This window comes from Embiotoca jacksoni, unplaced genomic scaffold (genome assembly GCF_022577435.1).
Source record: "Embiotoca jacksoni isolate LCO1_2020_lvr unplaced genomic scaffold, fEmbJac1.0.p SCAF_12, whole genome shotgun sequence".
Lineage (NCBI taxonomy): Eukaryota > Metazoa > Chordata > Actinopteri > Embiotocidae > Embiotoca > Embiotoca jacksoni.
The window spans coordinates 8,324,031-8,345,352 of record NW_027185252.1 but is presented as its reverse complement, the minus strand read 5'-3'; the positions used below and the strand labels follow the sequence as shown (position 1 = coordinate 8,345,352).

Here is a 21,322-nt window from a genome sequence, read left to right as displayed (position 1 = left end):
CAAAACAACATATGGCACAGCCCTGAGATATTTCTTCTTCTTTGTATTTATGTGCACGGAGATGCAGGCTCTCACATACAGCTATCACTTGAGTCCACATTTCTCCTCCATTTTGATATATCTTTGTCAAAGGGAAAATTATCCTTTCATATCTTCTACTGGTCACTGCACCTAAATGTTTGTGGGCATAACCTGTGTGTGGAGGTCAGAGGAACGACTGCTGGTGGCAATCATAGATTTGTAACAAAGGGATGCTTTTACTGCTGGCTAAGGATGAGGATAATCCAGACGGATGCATACATGTGCACGTCATTGCAACCTCATAGTAGATCTGTCAGCATGTTCAGTGCACAAGTTAAAGCTGCTATTTCTCCTGCATTATAACTATACACTGCCAGTGTCACCAGTGTTTACTAAATGTGTGTATTCATGGTATGTCATCTCGAGACTCAACCTGCTAAATGTTTCTTTTGTGCAGCACTAATGTCACATGAAAAACATAATAAAAGCAGGCATAAAGTGGACATGAGAGAGACACTCAGACGAATGTAATGTACTAACATCTGTTCCATTATGGTGAAGACATCCAAGTCATCTGAGCGCGGGGTACACTTAAGAAAAACACAGCACAAAATCAAGAATAACTCTGAGGGAACTAGGCTGTCTGTTGGTACTTTACTTGTCAGAGCCTGTTTTATTGTTCAGGAAAGCTCCCGAATCAGGAATTTAAATTTGTATGGTGCTCTCAGATGTACACGGTGGCCTCTTTATTTGTATGCTCTCCCTGCGTTACCTTCAGTGACCTCTTATAGTGAAGATAAAGGGTAAATAAAGGAATAGGAGACTCTAAATTACATGTGAATGTGAGTAGATTGATAATTAAGAGATTTTTTAATTTTATTTTAAGCATATGTGAAAAACAACCTTTACTTCTAAAGAACACAAACCTGTTATGTCTCAATGGCAGATGAGAACCAAACGCATGACACAACAGGAGGTTCAAAAGTAAAAAAAATATGTATTTAAGTGAACGAAGATGTTGCGGCTGGTACAAAAGAAACGCGAGCCAAAACAGGCTGAATCCAAAAACCAAGTCCAAAAATAAAACTGAACAAACAGACATGAGGGAAATGAGAAGAACTCAAAAAACCTGGATGAAAGGAAACTCCGGACAAAAGACAGGGTTGACGTGGACTTAATGTGAAGGACTGACAACAAAAGAAGGCCAAAAGGACGGATATAAGCAGATGAGGCTGATGGTAAACAGATGAACCAGATCAATGAGTCGGAAACAAAATGGTAGGAACAGAAAATGACAAGACAGAGGAAGATTCCAAAATAAAACAGGAAAAGACAACAGACTAAAGTTACACAGGAAACCCAGACTGAAACTAAGAAGATTAAATAGGGATGAAGTCCAAAACATGACAAAAGCAAACCATGACACGACCTGACATCTTGTAGAACAAACATGTCATCGAAAAATGTTTGGTAAATTAATAAAAGATGACAATTGTTGTTATTGGCAGGTAAAGTAGTTTAAAACACATGATAATATAGTCAGAAAACTCATTTGCAAGGATATTAAACAGATTAAAAAAAACAGAACAAACAGACCTGATCAACTTTTAGAACCCAGATATGATAAATATTTGGCTTTTTTGTTGGATGAATAATATAAATTAATACTTAGGTATACAAATTATTAGATGACTTCTGTTGTGATTTGTCACTATGTAAATAAAATTGAATTGAACTGAATTAGATTATCTATTAGTTGATTAACTAATAATGAATAAGTTTCAGCCCTACTTTAATATAAAATATGACAAACATGGCATGAACACAGATTTGCACAAGTGGTGTATATTTCATAACAGAGCATAATTTAGCACGTATAATTGGACTGATCATTGCTCACAATACTTACTGCATTTTTGAGAAGCCAACATGAGAATTAATAAATATTAATGAACATTCTCCCATAAACTGCAGCAGTTACAAAACCAGGGCAGTGATTTGAGCTCTTTCAGCTCAACAAGCCTCAATAATACGAAAACATGTAATGAGTTGAGAGTACCAACCCAACAGCACTGTCGCTACCTACCTCATAGAGGTCTATCATGATGTTGCCCTCCGGACCTCCACTGCTGACGACATCCTCCAGCATCAGGGTGAAATACAGCCCTCTGGACTCGGACATGTAGAGGTTGTAGGAATCATTCTGGTGCCAGTCCTGAATCGCTGCCACCACCTGGTTATCGTCTGTGCTGATTATCTGCAAGTCCTGAATATGTGGAATTAATGAAGAGATTGCCTCCATGTGGCTTAGTCAGCTATCCAGCCGACACAATTTTAAGAATTGTTTTAAAGAATGAAAAAAAAAAAGTGTGAATGTGCATAGTAATGTGCACACAACAGACATGCAGGCAAGCCAGCGATTTGTCACTTCTCCACATCATTCAGCAATTAGACCTCAGGCATTTCAAGCCATGAACTAAAAATGAAGGCAGAATCCATATGATTTTACTGAATCCCTTATCCAGAGTGAAGAATGGTAAGTGATATGTGTCCTTCTCAAGGACATTTTCACAGAGGTCGATGGATGGATGGACAGATTTATCGAAATAACACTGGAGGCAGCAAATCTCTCCTGTTGCTATGACGCTGTTTGTCAAACTCAGGCCCCCCCTGCTGTCCTTTAAGTAAATGGAAAGCAGTGGAGTTTTGTGCAAATGGAAATGGTCTTCCCTGTTTCAAAAAGTTCTTTTGGAGTTCTGGGGAGCACTGACAGAAACTCAAGATTATGATTTTTTTTGTAAATATTTGTTAATACAGACGAAAGAGAAGGTGAAAAACTGTGCATTGGTTTTACATAAACAGAGATCTAAGGATATGAATATAATCATGCATAACTGAATCAGTATTCAGGAGAATTATAATGTGAGGAAAACAATTTAATGGATTTACCAGCAAACATCATCACTAACTTGGAACAACCCTACTTAAAACAGTTTAAAAAAAAAATCAACCCACAGAAAACCATGATGATGCTTCAAAATAGCCTGCAGGAATAAATAGAGTTTCACTGTAAAATGTATGTTGCCTCTTCCACCGCATGTGCTCGACCTGCCAAACACCACATTCTTTCCAGTAATCCTACCTTTGGCAGAGTATACTTGGGGAGCTTCATCGGGTAGAAAGAATTTCTTTTATAGGACACATAATGGACAGACTGGCCACCTACTGGCACCTACAAAAGCAATATATAGAGATTTATAGCACATTCAAATTCAGGTAAATATTTATAAACATTACTGCATACACTGATTGCTGGAAGCTTGTATCAAACAAGTTAAACCACCATCAAAACTCTGAGTTTGCTACTAATTATGATGTTGTGCATTATGGTAGAGTGAAGTTGTAGTAATACACAACACCGTGATTTCAATTTCCCCCCATCCTTCCCCAGGATAATGGCCCCTTTTAGTTAATGAAAAACATGACTGTACATTAAGATGCGACTGAATGCATTAGTTTTACAGCTTTTGATTGTCTTTTAATGAAGCCAGACCTTGCAATAAAAACCCACCTGGATGAAAACGTATTCATCCTGAACCACGAGGGAATTGGGGATGATAGAGCCAGGGAAAGGCTTGCCCTTGTTTCCATCAGAGCAATTCTGAAGTTTACAAGTTATGTACTGTGACCCTGTGGATAAGCAAGAAATGAGCACAAAAAAATACAACAAAGGGAGAAACAAGCAACCTTCTGTAGTCCACAATCAAGGTTCAGCATTGCTTATGCTCATGGTATCAAGTGGGCCATAGAGGCAAAGTTTTGGGGGCCAATCCTTATTCTCACTAATAGATAAAGTAGAGAGAGCTGTCCGAGTGTGTTAGCATCAGCCAAATGAGGCGGTCTCCCCAGGGATAGGGCATTAACACACAAGGCCTTATGGAAGTGCCCCCCTCTCTGCACTGTGGCCAAGAAAAGAGCCAAGTCACAGCCTGGCCCTTGAAAAATGAATTAGCTTAATCGCATGAGGAGTCTCCGTGCAGTCAGTTCAGATGGGAGAAGAGTTTCAGAACAGCCACCATTTTTTTTGGTCAAATTCAGGTTTAAGGATTGTAAGAAAAGTTGATAATTTGATGTAAAATCTGCTCTAAATGTACTTTTCTATGTTGCCAAGTTAACAGATGTTATGACTCACGTCCATCTGAGACACTGATCTCCAGGTGAATCATCCCTTGCTCTTTGTCCAAACCCAGTCGGGACCTGTAACATCATGACAAACATCTAAGAAACATTAGATTCCTGCTTAAAGACCATGTCTCTTTTTGCATTTATTACTAGAGACACAATATTCAGTCAAATGTCTAACCTTGTTGGCTTGTGGCACTGTAAAAGGGAACAATGTCTTGGTGTTACCTATAAATCTAGCCTGCTGAAAACATGAGCTGCAAGCAAAAGTCCTTGTTTGGTTTACACTATATGTCCTTCTCGTTTTTTTATTATATGTCCTTGAAACATTTTCCATCTCAGCGAGATGGATGGGCCAGCTCTTAGGTTAAAGATCAGCCTTTTTACACTGGACTTGAAGATTTACACATCACTAAATACAAAAAAAACCACCACACAAACCAGTTTTTACAAAAATTTTAGTTGTTACTGAGTCATTGCCAGTCACCGTTGTAACCAGCTAACTGAGTGATTTAACTGTTAGCTTGCTAATATGTTCACAAATTAAGAGAAAAGGAAGTATGTCAACATTTCTGACACTTTGACATAATGCCGGTAAAAATGCCATACTGGTTAGATTTTTAAATATTTCACGTTACAGTAAACTTCAAATAACATTAGCATAAAATCGCTCATTCTACAGTGCATCAACACTAATGCGAACTGTGAAGTACAAAGGCTATTTCATATGTAAACTAACTTAGATTAATAACATTTAGAAAGGATAAGTAGTTAATTTAATAGATTCCTCAAGCTTATTTAGAAATAGTTTCAAACTAGCTAGTTATAAGAACTTAGGAAATATTTATTAATCATAAAAGTATTCTGGTAAACATGAAGAAAAAATTTGTAAAAATTTGACAAATAATTTGGTGTAACAGAATTTATTCTCTTTCCCTTAATTACCTTGTGATGGCTCGGATTTATTTAGGAAACCTATTTGACCACCAGGATGGGAACCGCTAATTTAGAATAGACTTTGCATTTGTAATTTTACCGTGCTTGTTATTTATTTTGAACATCAGGTGGCTTAATAAGACATCGAGGCAAAAAGCTGTACAAACTGCTTTGATGCTGTTCTAGGCACATTATAAAATGTGAATCTCTGAAAATAATAACAAAAACAAAGAAAAATGAGAAACCTTTTCAGTAAAGTCCATTTCGCTTGGATTAATCATAATGTTTCTATTAAATGCAATATTTGTTTTCGATTCGGGTTTTCATCCTGAATTTTCCTTTTCTTACAGGAAATAAGAGGCAACTCTGTTCTCTCGGGTGTAATAATACAAGAACCATTTCAATAAACACCGGCCTGAAGGACGTCTGACCTGCACTGCTCGTTATGTGTAAGGTGTACTTATCCATTTCATTTACTTTTACTGGAGATTCTCCATGGTAAGTGCAGAGCGACGGGAGTGACCACTTGTTGTATTAATAGCAGCTGTTGTGACAGAAGATGGGTTTCTTCTCATTTTCCTTACTGTGTCTGAACTATAATATAAAAAGCCCCCGTCCTGCTTCCCTCAGCACTCTGTAATTGCCTCACAGCTCCATCTCTTTTAATGGACTTTCTGTCAAATACTTCATCCAATTCTATCAGTGAACAGCAGCTCTTGCTCTTATATAAACCCCTGCAATGTTACACCATGTTCTCCCATAACTAACACACACCACTACGACTGCCTAGTAAGGGCGACTGTTAACATGTTTTTGAAAATCATGCTCATCAGTTTGCTCTTTGATAAGTTGAGCAGTGCTGGGTTTAATTAAAGTAATTCTTCATGGTCAATCTCTGATGCTGTGGGGAGCGTTTTTTTTTCTGGCATGTTTGGTTTACTTATTTCCTTCAAGACAAGAGAAAGTGATTGCTTATTTAAACATAAAAAGTTTTGTTTTTTGATTGATAATTTGTAACACCCCAATTTTAGACTTATTGCAAAAAATAAAGACATTGCTGTCTTTATTTAGCATATTGATTCTAACTGGAAATAATGACTGAAAATATATGGAATATATTGATAGGAAAGAATATGACTTGTAAATATGACTGGCTCACTAGAAAGATCCATAACTGTGAAATTTTGCATGTACACCGATGTGAGGTGAGATTAGTAAGGTGATGCGCGTAAGGTGAAATTTATATTTGGTATTCATTTTTTAAAACATGTTACAGTGTGATACTCATGATACTCAGTGCAAATTGTTAGTGATGTGTTAGGAAAGACCATCTGTTAATGTTTGGTACAAACATAAATTATGAACACATTCCCTCATGAAACTCAAGTAGAGTCTAGAAGCAGATTTCACAGGCCCTCCTCCTACCAAAAACAACACTAGCCGATTGTTGAAGGATGTTAAAACGACCTATATTTTTGTTTATTTTGACTTTTAGTTGTCAAAGTAATTATGATGGGAGCAATGGAGGAAGTTGTGTATAAGCTGGGACTGAAGTTCATTGTTTGACAAACTGCAATTGTATTTTTAGTGTCTTTTAGATGCGGGCCGGGAATTTGACAATAAATAGGAACTAACCACACTCACACAGACACAGAGTCGGTCTTGTGGATTTACTTCATGCAGCTGTTTTAGGTTATGTAGCTGTTCTAAGCTAACTGCAACCTGGAGAACCGTTAACCCAACGTTTACCCAAGTTTCTGTATTTTTTTGATTGGCAAGTTATTACTCCTCAACCACCATGAAAAACTAGTGTCATACATCCAACTTTGAGGATAACAAATACCAGTGGTTTTGCTTTTTAATTCTGAGAGGAAGAGTATGAAAAGGATTTTGTGGCCAACAACTATAAAAACTATTAGAAATTAAACATTTATCCTGAGCCACAATTCCTGTACCAGCTCCCAAGAACTAATAACGCTAAAACATTCAAAGAGACACCCAAAAGCTCTCTGTCACATTCTCAGCCCTGATTCAGTGCAATATACATCAGGTATCATACAAAATAAATGAAAAACTTGTGGATGGTATTCGATGTGTAACACACTGTGGTATCCCGACACTATGTCAACAATATTTCATGAGGAGACTGCGATCAACAGTTCAAATATTAATCAGTATGTGTAAACTAGACACTTATTACATTATGTACAAAATTGGAAAAAAAGAAAACATACATTATTGATCAGTACAAGATCTGCCTTTCTAAAACACCAAGCTTGTCGTTTGGTAATAAAAGTGACTTCCATCAAGTCATATTTGACCTTTGCCGGAATAACAAACGTCACCAAATTTAAAAATGTCATGACATTTCCTAAAAGTACACGAGACTCCAGAACTCGCTCTTGTTAAAGGGTTAAAATCTAACTCAGTAACTTTACTGTTTTTTCTTAACATTACTGTAAATGAGCTGCTGCTTATTTCCCCTCTGTACTACCGCTGTGAGCAGAATGCATAAAAATGAATACGGTTTCATTTACATATTTCATATTGGAAATACTGCAGAATTTTTCTACCACAAAGACAAACACTGCAAAAGACTGATAGTGGTTCTCACCAGTAGAATCTGTTGGGGACGACGCCGTCATGCACAAGCTGCCATCTCCTCCCAAACTCTACAGAGACATAGAGCTGAAAAATGGGAATGCATAAATCAGTACACGAAGTACAATATAGAGAAATATTTTTCAAAAGAATTACTTCCAGATTTATGTCCGACTGCATCATCAAGCAGCTGTCAAATTTGTAGATTTTGTGGCATCAACATGTTGATGTTGTTTTTAATATTTCACTACTGAGTGCATACTTAATATAAAGATGCATGAGTTATGAGAAAATCAATCAGTTCTTATACAAATGCAATAATATTTTTAAATCAGGCTAAAAGTAACACATAGAATGGTTTTGATCATCTGTTCTGATGCCTTGAATACAGCAAGTTAAAATCAATGTGTCTTGTTCTTTCACTCAGCAGGATTTCAACCAAGCTGACAATTTAAAATTGCTCATTTAGCTGTCATTGTAATTTTTCTCCATGAAGCCATTTTTCTGGTGTTCAAGCAGTCATGACAGAAGGCCTGTCATCTTGCCTTAATGATTGTGCCGCCAAAGTCTTAAGCTCTCAGCTTTACAAGGATACGCGACATCATTTTGACTTATCTGAGAGCTCGCAACTTTTTTAAAGACATGACAGACAATCAATAACTGTAAAATGAAACCAAGCTAAGACTCATTTAACTCAGGCAGCGGTAAAAGCGAAGAGAAAAACAGCTAAAATTTTGCTGTACAAAGACATACAGAATGACCTGAAGGTGAACTTCTCGATAGCATCTTTATTTTGACCCGTCGATGGCTCTCAACTAAGCTCTCATCTTCCTCCCTGCACCATTTATCTCACTTCTCAGACCTTGACTGTTTTTCTCCCTGAAAATCAAGTCTTCCAATGCCAGGCTGGAGAGGCCGAGCTTGATGTCTGTGGGGTTGAGTAAAGCAGACAGCGGGGTTCTCACACTGAGTAATGGACGGTGTGTGCTTATGCTCACGGTCCTCTGTGTGTGTGTGTGTGTGTGTGTGTGTGTGTGTGTGTGTGTGTGTGTGTGTGTGAGCTGGTGGATTGTTTGGGCGTGTCTCCCTTGTTAACTTTCCCCTGCGCTGTCTAGGACACATCCATTCAAAGCTGTCTGCCGCCAGACCTTATGACTTGTTTAGGTGCGCAGGTGATTCGCTGGAACTGCAACTGCAGCCTCGGCTTAAGTGGCAGGTGTCTGTGCACATGAAGACCATGTCCCGATAGCTAGCTGCTATTATCAGAACGAATGTTTTCGACCGGGATGGCAACCTGTGTTTTGTGTCATTTTATGGAGATATTAGCTTTGCTGTGACCCCAATCTGGCAACACACTCAAACAAAACTAACAAACCATAATAAGCAGCCGGTAAGCCATACAGCACAGCTCTTATTCACACACAGACATGGTCGTTTACATTTTCAGTTTTTATTCCAGCTAGTTTGTGCCATCTGAAGGCTGCGTGTTACCTTTTGGTCATGGCTGTAAGCCAGAATCCAGTCCTCCTGCTCGGGGTGAAAAAGCAGGCTGAGGATATCAAAGCCTAAGCTGTGTTTCTGATAGGACGCCCCCTCGTCAAGGCTAATGAGCAGGCTGCTCTCCACCTCTGGGTCAGTCAGTAACATGATCTAAGACGAGACAAGAAAAGAGACCGAGGAATCAGCGGCCCACCTTGACAGCATCCGTTACACAGGGTTTAAGTGTGCTTGTGCAACGTGCCACTTTGAGCAGACGCATATGGAAGGCTCCTGCACGGCTGCTATACAGTGAAAATGAGAATAACTGCCACACAGCGACAAACTGACTGACACATTTATTCAGTACAGGTAGGATTTTTCATAACACACACTGACACTTACCTTCCTTTTGTTGTTCGGACTCACATACAAGTAGCTCAGAATGGTTTTTGTCCCGACTTTCTCGTTAAGTTTTTCGTATGTGGTCCCATAATCAGTTGACCTAAAATTTAATTATAGGATAAAGTAAATTGGTTTCGGTGGAGAGTAAAAGAGAATGAAGCAACACCTACTAGTTAAGATGCTGATGGTATCATTAAACATAGCAGGCAAGCAGAAAATTGCAACAGCATAAGTCATTGAAGGCAATTTACTAGATGAATGGAGATTTTTTTAATTATCAAAACAAACAAAAATATCCTGTGTGCATGGCACGCATGGCTCGGGGGTTAGCTATTATTATTATCATTGACTCTTTTGGTTTTATAAATTAAATGGAGAACGTATTTGCCTAAAAGCTTGACAATGGCGGGGTTTTGGAATGTTTTTTGAAAATGCATGTAAATTAAAAACTTTTTTTTTTTTTTTTTTTGTTAGTTATTGTCACCAGAAAAGATATTGGTTTTAGTTGCTTTGCGTCAAATCAAAAAAAGACAGCTATGACATTTTTTGTACTGTATAATATAAAACACATTGGGGGTTCTCTAAAATAGGATATTCTGTTGTAAGTGTGTCAAATAGCTTTTGAGAAACCCTTAATTGTTATCTAATCCTGACACTGACTTCACAAAGTGAAAGTAATTAATTTAGGGAATCTCACACAACCCAATGCTGTTTATCTGAAAATAATGATAATTATTACAAAAATCTAACATTATATTTCCCATCACATACTTTTTTCTTTTGTAATGACCTCATTAGAAACCAGAATGTAGAAAAGTTTAAAGTTGTAGCCCTTCCTTTTTCCACAAAATGGACTTTCACATTTAATGAAGGTGACATAATAACAAATCATCTCCACAGACAAAGAAATACAGTACGTTATCCTCCATATAGTTATAAGTAGTAAGGATAAGAAATGTAATTAATTATAACAATGGATTTTTTTTTTTTAAATTTCAGCTTTTAAATGAGCTCTCCGGGGATCAAGAACATTAGAATATGTCACTACATTAATTAATTACAGGTACAAATACAACATCAGTCTGTTGTGCAGTATCTATTCCCAGACAGTTATACATGACAGGAGATCTTACCTCCATAAAGAACTCTCTGTTACTCTGCCAGAGTTGAAGTCGTAGTATTTTGTCAACATGAGAATCACCTACAAAACAGATGAAACAAATTACAAGCGTCGAAGCAATGCATCATCAGTGTCACATGGTGAAACAAAAGCCATGCATGCATGTCTTTTAAACTCCCCCAACAGACACGTCTTTATTAAAAACCAAACAAAACAGTGATGGCGTGTCGCCCCACTGCCCTGTGCATTTTCTCTGGGGATAATCTGATCATGTATGTATGCTATAATGTGTTTGAAGACACAGTAGACTACCAACACATAGTCCCGCTGGTGAGCTAACTCAATGAATAAATAAGCCGACACTATAATTTATTCCAGGCACAACAAGGCAGACCTCGTAAATATCATGGACATCTATTTTGAAGAGGATCATGAAAAGTGTCACAGTCGTATGTGGTTTACAAATCACAGGCCTTTACCTCATACATGAAAAGCTATCGATTTCAAGATGTCTTGTGAATTAATATTAATAAGTGGCTCACTACGGACATTTCTAAACTTGCCTTTTTTCCTCAGAAAATATCAGAACCTAAATCAAAGCTGCTGTATTTGTACGTGATTACTCATGCATGAAGTCATGTTTACATGCTTTTGACTTGTAGTCTCCTTTATCCTCATTATGAGGAAAAACTTCTGCTTATTTGAGTATTTAATGACTTCAGTCAAAAGAATGTATTTTTAAAAGTAAAATGCCTGATCATATTTACACAAAAACAGTTGTTCACATGGTGCCCTTCATCCTTTACACAAATTAATTGCTCCAGCAACGCCGTAACTGCGCCGTGCAATCATAAAACCTGCAGATCATATAGCTCTCTTGGGAAGAATCTCGAGGCATCTTGCTCAGCTTTTCATGGCTACCATCTAATTATCAAGTGTTATGAGTGTCCGGGGTAACATTCCCTATAACAAGTAAAAACTCCATCATGTAAACAAGAAATTTGAACTTCTTTATTAAATCCCAGATTTTGGAAATTCCAAACACAAGTGATTTTCTTGGCTCAAATCAAACCAGTCGGTCCTTCTTATCTCTGCTAGATAAAAGCATGCCCCCTCTTAAACCTAATTGCTTCAGTCAAACAGAACTGTGACGGACAGACACACACGAAGCACTTTCAGGTCACGTACAAAAACAACACGATTTTGACTCTAAATCATCCGTTTTTTTGTCACTGGTGTAACATCACAAAACACAGTAACAATTACTATAATTAATGAATGCAAAACATCAAGTGCTCCATCCTAAACACTCAGTATCTAATCTCTCTTAATTGATTTTGTTAATTCCTGTTTGGATAAACATAATCACCACTGAGACAATGAAATCTAATAAAGCATCCCCCAATGTTTAGCTAGAACGCACAGAAATTCCTGTTATTATGTTAGGTTTCTAACTTTTAATCAAATATATTAAATGGTTGCAATTACTTATTATTGGTTGAGATTCATTGTTTGGTCTATAAATCATCTAATGATAGAAGATGCTATTCACAATTTTGCAGGGCCAAAGGCCACATTCTGTGTTCCAATACCAATACTACCACTACTTAGTATGCAGGAAAACATTTTTTTTTTTAATTTACCAATACACAGTATGTGAAATGTAGTAAGCCAAAAATACCAGAATGTCCTACTACATCCAGTTGTAATTTGCAATATGCAGGCCAGCATGCTTCCCTGGCTGTTCTGACCCACAATCCACACAATCCCCAAATACTTCACATCGACTGAGCAGTCGAGAGAGGCGGAGGTGCTAATGCTCCACCCGGTTGCAATTCACAAAAAGGAAGGAGTAGAAGAAGAAGATGCAATAGAAGGAAGTGTACTCGATCCAAAACGCATCTTTTTCCTTTTTCTTAAAATGTCGCGCTCCAGATTGCAACGGATATGACCAAATGGGGAAAAGTTCAAAAGTAGTATGTCCCAATTATAAACATACTGTACTACATGCAGCAGTACATACTCTATAAGGGTAGTTGCAAGGACGTACTCAAAGCAAAAAGGAAAAAGTATGCGATTCAGAATGGAGCCATCTGCTACATCCTGTCTTTCTCCACACGTTATATTTCGTAGTGTCTCAATTCACGTACATACTTACACATGCTACTTTGAGTGCATAAGTGCATTCACACGGCCAACTATGATAACATGCGGTGCATTATGACCACCTGGATGATACTTAAAATGGTCCACAAATTGAGTATAGAACGATGGACACTTTTCACCCTCAACAGTCGCCAACATGGCTACGTAGCGGAAAGGAAGGGACCACCTACCTCAAGTATTAGCAAACTGCGGCAACTGAAGAAGCTGCAGCACTATACCAATGCAAGTTGTGTTTGTTTTTCAATAAGTACCCCTATACTGTTGTTAAGCCACCAGTATGTTTATTGTGTGTCTTAAACAGGCAACACAAAAACATGTTGATTTTTGGGGGGAGTTATCAAACAAAACCGGAAGATATGTTACTGGGTGATGTAATAAAACTTAAATAAAATGTGATGTAATAAAATGTTCCGGTTGTTTCCGGTAAGCGGAGAACGGCCGTGTGCAACTCGAGCTAACGCTACCTTGTCAAAATCCACATACTACACGAGTAAGTGTACAATCATCTAAGTGTACTGATGGAAGTACACTACTTCAGAAGAAGCCATTGTTTTAAAAAATTTTATTTTATATACTCACTTCCTGTCTTTGTGTGTTTCCCTTCCGTGTGATTGTCTGCCATGCCCTGATTAATTTCACCTGTGTCTGATCATCATGTGCTTCCCTTCTCATGTTTGCCTGATTTTAGACTGACTTTACTGCCAAGTTTTTTCCTCAAGTCTTTGCCTTAAAGTTCTCTGCCTGTTATTCCCACAACATTAACCCAAAGATATTCTATTTGAAATATGTTTTCCTTTAAAAATGATCTAAAATCAACAATTGATATATAATATTAATACAAATCGATTGATGGTTCCAGCTTGGTTTTGTGCCCCGCTCATGTTTTCCATTATGTCTTTACCTTATTTGTACATTGTAAATACTAATCACGTACCACATTGCAACACCACCCTTCATCTTTCTGTAAATAATGCAGTGAATTGAAACTTTACAGTTTAGATTTATTTCCCAACTGTTTCCCCTTCATGTGACTTAGAAAGCTGGAGCTCCTCTCTGATTACTACACCTTGTGCTGAATGTATGAAAGTCTTTGTATGAGCACTAATTCGGAGGTCATCTGCACGGCTTGTTATAACTTTGGTACCAAGTGTCCAGACTGGTTTGCAGAGACTTATGGTCCTCCAATAAAATGGCCTTCATACCTTCCAAAAGTCATACTCTCATGGACACTGTCATGAACAATAAAACAACCTGCAGCAGTCTGAGAATTAAGACAAATTAAGCCCCCACCCATCCTCTGTATGGCAATTAACTTTCTGCATTTACTTGGGAAGAATCCAGAATTACAGTGAGATGTAATGTGCATACACCTTATTACTGTGCTGTGTGAGGGATGTTGAAAGTGTAAGGTGAAGTTTTATGGCTGCGGTTAACACATCACCACAGTGATATAATATTCACTTTGTAGATATTTCTGTGTCACACAGGTGTTTGAACCTCAGCATGTCACACACGTCATTAAATTGCTATTTCAAATCACTGGATGAAAGCTCTTCTTTTAATGATGCACCACAGACCGGATAATGGCAGCTTACACTCTGAATTTAAATCATAATGCCATATGTTTAAGCATACCTATCCCATTGAATTTCACCAAAGGTGTCGCATTAGGTGTCAGCTACCGCGTAGTACGTGGCACATTACACTGCAGTTGCACCTACATATCTCCAAACTGGATTACTTGACATCCAAGAGCAAGCAAATAGATTTTCCTCTCCCTAATCCTTTGTAAAATCTTAAACCTTGAAGGTAAATAGACGGGGATGAATGAGATCATTACGTAAGAATGAATGCAGGCTTAATGGTGACTTAAAGGGCTTAAGGTGAAGGGATTACTGGTGTGAACTGAAGGTGTTGTACGAAGAGGAGTACGGGTGGCCTAGAGGTATCGAATAAGCGGACATACGGGGATTTCTGTTGTTAAAGGAGGAACACATGAGACAAATGAAATGAGCGATGGAGTACGCTTTACAAATCATTCCCGCTCTCTCCAACCCGTTGATCGAGCCTTATCAGCTGTTGGAATTAAGTTGCCTCATCAATAAAACTGTCATCACATTTAGACACAGCAATTAAACAGATGGATGGTTCCATAAAAGCAATTGTTACAGGAGTTACTGACTGGAATATTAATAATAAGAAAAAATATCACATTATGTGTCTATAGGATTTTTGCTAAGTGCACATTTGAATTGGCTCCAGCTCCGCTTTGACCCTGAACATGTATAAACAGGTTCACTATACAAGCAGTCATGCATTCTATTGTTAATATGAATTAAATGAAGTGTACCAACTTTAATTATGAGGATTTGAACTTCACAATTTTATATCATATGGCATCAAGATAATATGTAATAATGATATTCCAGTGTGTGATAACTGGTGAAAATAAATTAAATGTCACAACTAAGACAAACTAATTGGGAGGAGAAAGGCGAGAACACCTATGAATGGGATATCATCACCACAGAGGTGTTAACAACGTGGCAGCGCGTGCCTTTCAAAAATTAAAAAACAAAGCTTAGCAAGTAGATTCAATCAACCCCCCGCAGGAGCCGGAATAACATGAAGCACCAAACTTCACCTGATACAATCACCACATTAAACAGAATCATTTAACACCTTTAATAAAGAAAGAATTTCTATTTCATTGTTTAGTGCCCTGCGACTCACGCCACAGCGGCAAAACCCTGCAGGAGAGCAAGCCGTCGTATACCTGAGCAGCACCTGAGAGAGACACACAATGTACAGAGGCTTCTGTCTGCCACATCAATTTATATCACTTCATTAACAAAGGCAACATTTCCTCGTAGACCAGATGTTGTGCTGAAGCTGGGTTGTTTGAAGTCAGAGCTGTCGGCTCTCCCATGGATAGCGGGTCACTGCAGTCATAAATTATAAAGCAACTTCACAATATCACTTTGCACAGCATAAACTATTGGCGTCCTGATAAAAAAAAAAAAAAAAACTGGTATATAAATACAAGGAGGAGTGAAAGCCCAGTGAATAAATATGCTGAAGATTCATCCATTGCTTCACTTGTAGGATAATAAGACTTAGAACATTTTACTCTTGAAGTAAGACAATTCAGTTGTAATGTGACTGTTTCTGCTACTGTGGCAGACCACTGATCTGTGAACAGCATATAACCAGTATTTTAAATGGTCACGGTGCAGGTACTTCATGTTACAGCCTACAAGCAGAACAGCAAGTGTCTGATGTTATTGGACTCCTCATGCTGAGACAACAGCAGTGTGTTAGAGTGGAATCTCGGTTGATAAGTCATCTGAGACGACTTCCTTCTTTTTTGGGCTTATGCTCGCGCATCATTTGCTTCTTCACCATAAATGAAAAGCCCAGGCAAGTTCAGCCGCAAGGCTACAGGCGGCCTGCTGAGCTCGGAGGCTTCAGCAAGCATGTGTGGGGAGGGGGGTCTGATCAATGGAGGCAAGATTAGACAGCGAGCGAGTAGGTTTTTCAACCTAACCAAAAAGTTGTGTGCACTGTGTGAGAAGTTTTTTTTTTTTTACTTTTCAAAAGTCTTTTTAAATCCTCAGCACAAATTTGGAAGTGCTGAGTGAGATAGTAAAAGATTAGTCACATTTTGACAAACTAAAAGCTCCCTGGACTCTTTAATAAAGTGTATATCCTCTGACATAAATAAAGTAAAATAGCTCATTAGATAGATATGCTGGGGAAGGATTCCTCTCAGCCATATGTCTTATTAGTCTCTGTGTCTGAAACCTCCTGTTCGCCAAAATACATCAGTATAAATCCAAAACGGAGAACTTGAGTGAGCGTATCAAAGTTATGGTTTTGAACGTAAGGCTTTTCTTACAGCAGCCAGATGGCATAACTCATTTGAAGGAGTAATGCAGGTGGCCACCGTAAAATGAAAGTGTTCTGGAGCAAAAAATGAGGTGCAAACTGAGCAATAACCAACAAAAGAATATTGACATCAGCAACCAGCTGGGAGTGTTCTGATTCATAGACGGAGTACCGAGACACACAAAGCAGCTGAAAACTGGAAGGAAAAGGCATTTCTAAGATATAGTGGTAACTTTAAGATTATCTCATGTAAATGACGAAGAAAAATATGGACCTGCACAGCAAACAACACAAAGAAGTCCAAACACAAGGATGTGTCTGTGACAAAAAAAAAGAAAAAGAAAAAAAAAAAGGTGAGATCTTATGATGCATTGTTCCTGGCAAATTAATTTTATCCTGGTCTAGAATAAAATCTTTACCCGATTTGGAATTTCTGCTCTGCTAGACTGCACTCGGTGGAGAAGAAAGGAAACCCAGGAGGGGAACAGGGCTTGCCGCTAAAAAAAAACACACTCAGCAGGATTTCGAGGCGTTAGAGAACCTCACCACAGGAAGGCTTGGTGGCTTGGCAGAGCTGAACTCAGCCTGCCAGTAGTTTCTGTGCAGTGCTGAGCATTAAAAAAAATAGTCGCTGTGTTTATCCGTGCAGTATAGGCCACACGGCAGCCACAAATTTGTCAGAGAAAATAAAGTCCCTGTCGGCAGTTGCCTTAGGTGGAGTCTAATCATTATGTATTTCATGAATTTATTTATGTGTGTGATATTTGCTCCCTAAAACAACACTACACAGCTCCCCCACCCTCCTCCACCACCTCTGCCTCCACAGTCTGTCCATCACAGCCACCCAGGAGAAAGGGGAGCCAGTGGAGGTCTGCTCTGACAGCTCCAGCCAGGGTTGTCTGAGCATGTCAACACGCTTTATGAAGGAAACTACATGTGTCCAGAACAGGGCTGTTTGTGATGGTACGCTGAGGAGGCAGAATCAAGGTGGGAGTGGCAGGAAAGATAAAATGGTGGAAAGGTGTTAAGGACTAAACTGAATTTAACGACCGATCATATTAAGCCTCCTTTTCCTCCCCTACGGTACAACATGGGGAATCTCACCGTCATCCAAATTAGATGTAGAGCTGCAATTTTAGGTGTAATTGTTTCAGACTGCTTTTATAGAACAACAAGAAACACTGAGAAATTGATCAACTGGGACAAACGTCCTCGTTTTGTCATAAAATGTTCTCATAAATCAGAATAAAGTGTGTTCAACCAACTAAATAGGCATCTATGTATATATCCAGTAAGCTTTATGTAAAACACTAAATAGTCCCTTCACAATAGAACCCTCCTTCGTTTGAAAGAAAAAGTTATTGTTTCAGCTGATAATAAAAAGACAAATATTACATTTACATGTACACACAAATGTGGTTTTAAACAGGGCTGAGGTGTACTTGTGTGCAGAATATTTTCTATGGATGAAAACAACACTAAGTTATTTTGCTTTAACTACATGTATTGATGATTATTGATAAACTGATAACAGGAGTTTGGTTAATCGTCTAACCTGTACACATGGTCTTCATTGACATCCTCTGTTTATATGCAGCCTCCATGTTGTTAAAAAGAGGCTTCTATTCTTCTTAAAGGGATAATTATGCATTTTGGGAATATATTATTATTATTATTATTATTATTATTATTATACTATTGCCACAAGTCAGAGGAAAAGATTGATACCACTCTCAAGTCCCTCTTTCATCATGAACTTATCTTGTTTTCCCTCTCCACACAGCTGTGCGTCACAGTTTTTGCTCAGTTTACTTTATTTTTATTTCAACCTATTTGATCCTGCATATTTAATCACAGTCTGTATTTGATATTTTTCTTACATTTTTATGTTGTGCTTTTCAGACTTTAACATTTTTCTTTGAGTGAGGCTGTCTTTGTACTCAGAATATAGTAATTTGGGTAAATACAGTATTTTCATTGTGACTCGAGAACGCTGTTCAGTCTGGCAAGAAAAAAAAGAACCCTGCAAGTCACACAGGGTGAAGGCACCTCTTTCAAGTTTCTCAAAACTCTGCAGACAAAAAAAAAAAATGTTCAAGCCTTACTTTCACTATTGACATTTACATTCTTCACTAATGCAGTAACACCATCATTTTGCTATTACTTGGTTGATTTGTCATTGATGTTGAAAAACATGTTTGCAGATAATTCACATTGGCAGTATATTTGTATTCAATATATCTTCTGCAGCAATGACCTCCAGTTATAAATTCACGATTCAGTTCAGTTTAAAACTAAGTTGACAAAAGACTTTCTGTAAGTCATGTGTGCAAAGCTTTCTGTGTAGGCGTTGGCAGTTACAAGTCAAATGACTATAACCAGAGATGAAATAACACTAGCTCTGTTTTCTCTTTAAGTCATCCTTTACCTATTTCCCTCAGACTGATTGATGCCGGTGCTCACAAACTTAATTGTCTCTGGGTAATTTCAGTAATTACAACATGACATTTGTCTTCATGGCACTAAGTGTTTTCTTTCATTGACTTTTTCTCAAATTTGCTTATTTTAAGTGGCTTCTCACTCTCCACGGAACAGTGGTGATTAAAAACTGTTGAATAAGTTGGATTTTGTCATTGAATGGGCACAAAATCAACTGACAGTTTTCTCATGTCATTGTTCTTTCAGTCCAAGCCTAACGCACAGTAAGACCCATCTCAACGACATAAAGAATCTCAAAAGACAGTCTTGCTCACATTTGTTGGGTTTTCAAGGACATTTACAAAAATTATATAGTGGGCCTGAGGAAGGTCAAAGAATTCAATAGTTTGTCCAGTATTCAGTCAGTGAGTCACAGATGTAAGAATTTGCATGAAACTACACCCTGCACACCTGGCTCAGCTTCAGTGTGCAGAAATGGGTGAGACAATTCACCAAATGAGGCAGATGATGGGACACTATGCACCAAGCTATCAGAAGAGGGGGAGGCCCTCCGAAGAAATGGAGAAGTAGAAAATGCGATGAGAATGAGAAAATGAGAAGCTGCTCCTCGAGGTCGCTCAAGGTAAAGATAGAGGGGTTATTTTCCCATGAGCAGAAAGCTGATGGAGAAACTCAACAAATGTTTCAGGCGTTGTAGATTTTGAGTACCCAGGAGCAGGCAGCTTCAGGCAGAAAAAGATTATGACGACCCTTTTTGGGAACAAATGGAGAACCATTAACCAGAACTCATTCTGACTAAATGCCCTATAACTGAAGCTCGAAGCTAAAAAAAAAAAAAAAAAAGATGTAGACAGAGGCTCTCCATCAATAATCCTATATTTTTAATACAAAAACTCTGAGTATTGTCCTGGAAGCTGTAAGAGCTTCATCGTTCTGGCACTAAGAAAGAGGAAGAAGAAGAGAAAGGAGAAATTGGTGCTTCTGCGCACATTTAGGACAGCAGTGCCTTTTTCTTTGTAAAATGAATAATATAGCGTTGCCTGTATAGCTTTTCTTTCTGTGTACAATTTTAAGTAATGACCGTCACAAACCTGACATTTGAAACGGCTTAATAGACTGAAAACAAAACAGGACAGATGTGTACAAGGTCATGGGGGATTGAATGCACTGGGCAAGACCCAGTACAGTTTGACAGCCTCAAAGGGCAAACAGAATGACCAACACATTCACACCTACAGGCAATTTAGACTTGCTGATTCACCTTGCTAGTCTTTGGACTGTGAGAGGAAACTAGAGCGCCTGAATAAAACCCATCCAAACACAAGGACGACATGAAAACCAGGCCAATCGCTCCCTCAAAAGATCACATCATTCATTCGAAATGTATTAAATGCAACCCACTTCGACGAACCCGAAAAATATGTCGTAGACGTAACGGGGCTGTAGTCATTTAAAGTGGCACCTCTTGCCTTGATTTTTATTTTTTATTTCTTGGCAAATTTCACCCCAAAATGGCCCAGAGATGAGAGAACTGAGCCTAATTTCTTCTACAGTGGTAGTATTTAAATGCTCAGTCTGAAGGGGGGGGGTACATTTAGGCAGCTGTCTAGCAGTTTCAGCAACACAGCTGACCACAATTCCAGTCTGATTGTCCACATGGCTCCCAACAAAAGATTTGTTATGAACAAAAGAGCTTGTTTCAGTATTTGCAGAGTGGTATTTTACATGTTGCTGCTAAAACTGAGGCTGTGCTGTGATTTACCTGATGTTCATTGTAGAGCAGACTGTGTTGATGCCATGATGCCTCTCTCTTTTCTGTCAGAATTGTTGAGGACACAGTCGTCCTGTTTCAATAACTTTATTGGAATTTTTAATGGACAAAAAGGGATGGGGGTGTCACGGTCACGTTCATTGTGAACACCCATTAACCTGGTATTAAAATTCACAGTGTGCATATATGGGTCTGTCCCCGCTCTATTGGAGATTGTTTCCAGTCGTTACATCTTAATGGCATAACCTTCAGTTAATGTTGAAACTATTGGAGCAAACTTTAACCAATCACCATATAACGCAGGTTGTGCACCAAAG

General features: G+C 38.3%; 1 protein-coding gene across 1 annotated transcript in view; it reads right to left on the bottom strand.

Moving 5' to 3' along the window:
- LOC138195284 (VPS10 domain-containing receptor SorCS1-like) overlaps positions 1 to 21,322 on the bottom strand; it is a 44,700-nt gene that overhangs the window by 18,380 nt on the left and 4,998 nt on the right. Inside the window, exons 2-9 of the mRNA XM_069144568.1 lie at positions 10,755 to 10,822; positions 9,622 to 9,721; positions 9,232 to 9,390; positions 7,754 to 7,827; positions 4,214 to 4,278; positions 3,593 to 3,711; positions 3,164 to 3,253; positions 2,108 to 2,287 (exon numbers count right to left, since the gene is read on the bottom strand). Coding sequence (XP_069000669.1) covers positions 2,108 to 2,287; positions 3,164 to 3,253; positions 3,593 to 3,711; positions 4,214 to 4,278; positions 7,754 to 7,827; positions 9,232 to 9,390; positions 9,622 to 9,721; positions 10,755 to 10,822 — 855 coding nt within the window. The remainder of the gene's footprint in view (positions 1 to 2,107; positions 2,288 to 3,163; positions 3,254 to 3,592; positions 3,712 to 4,213; positions 4,279 to 7,753; positions 7,828 to 9,231; positions 9,391 to 9,621; positions 9,722 to 10,754; positions 10,823 to 21,322) is intronic.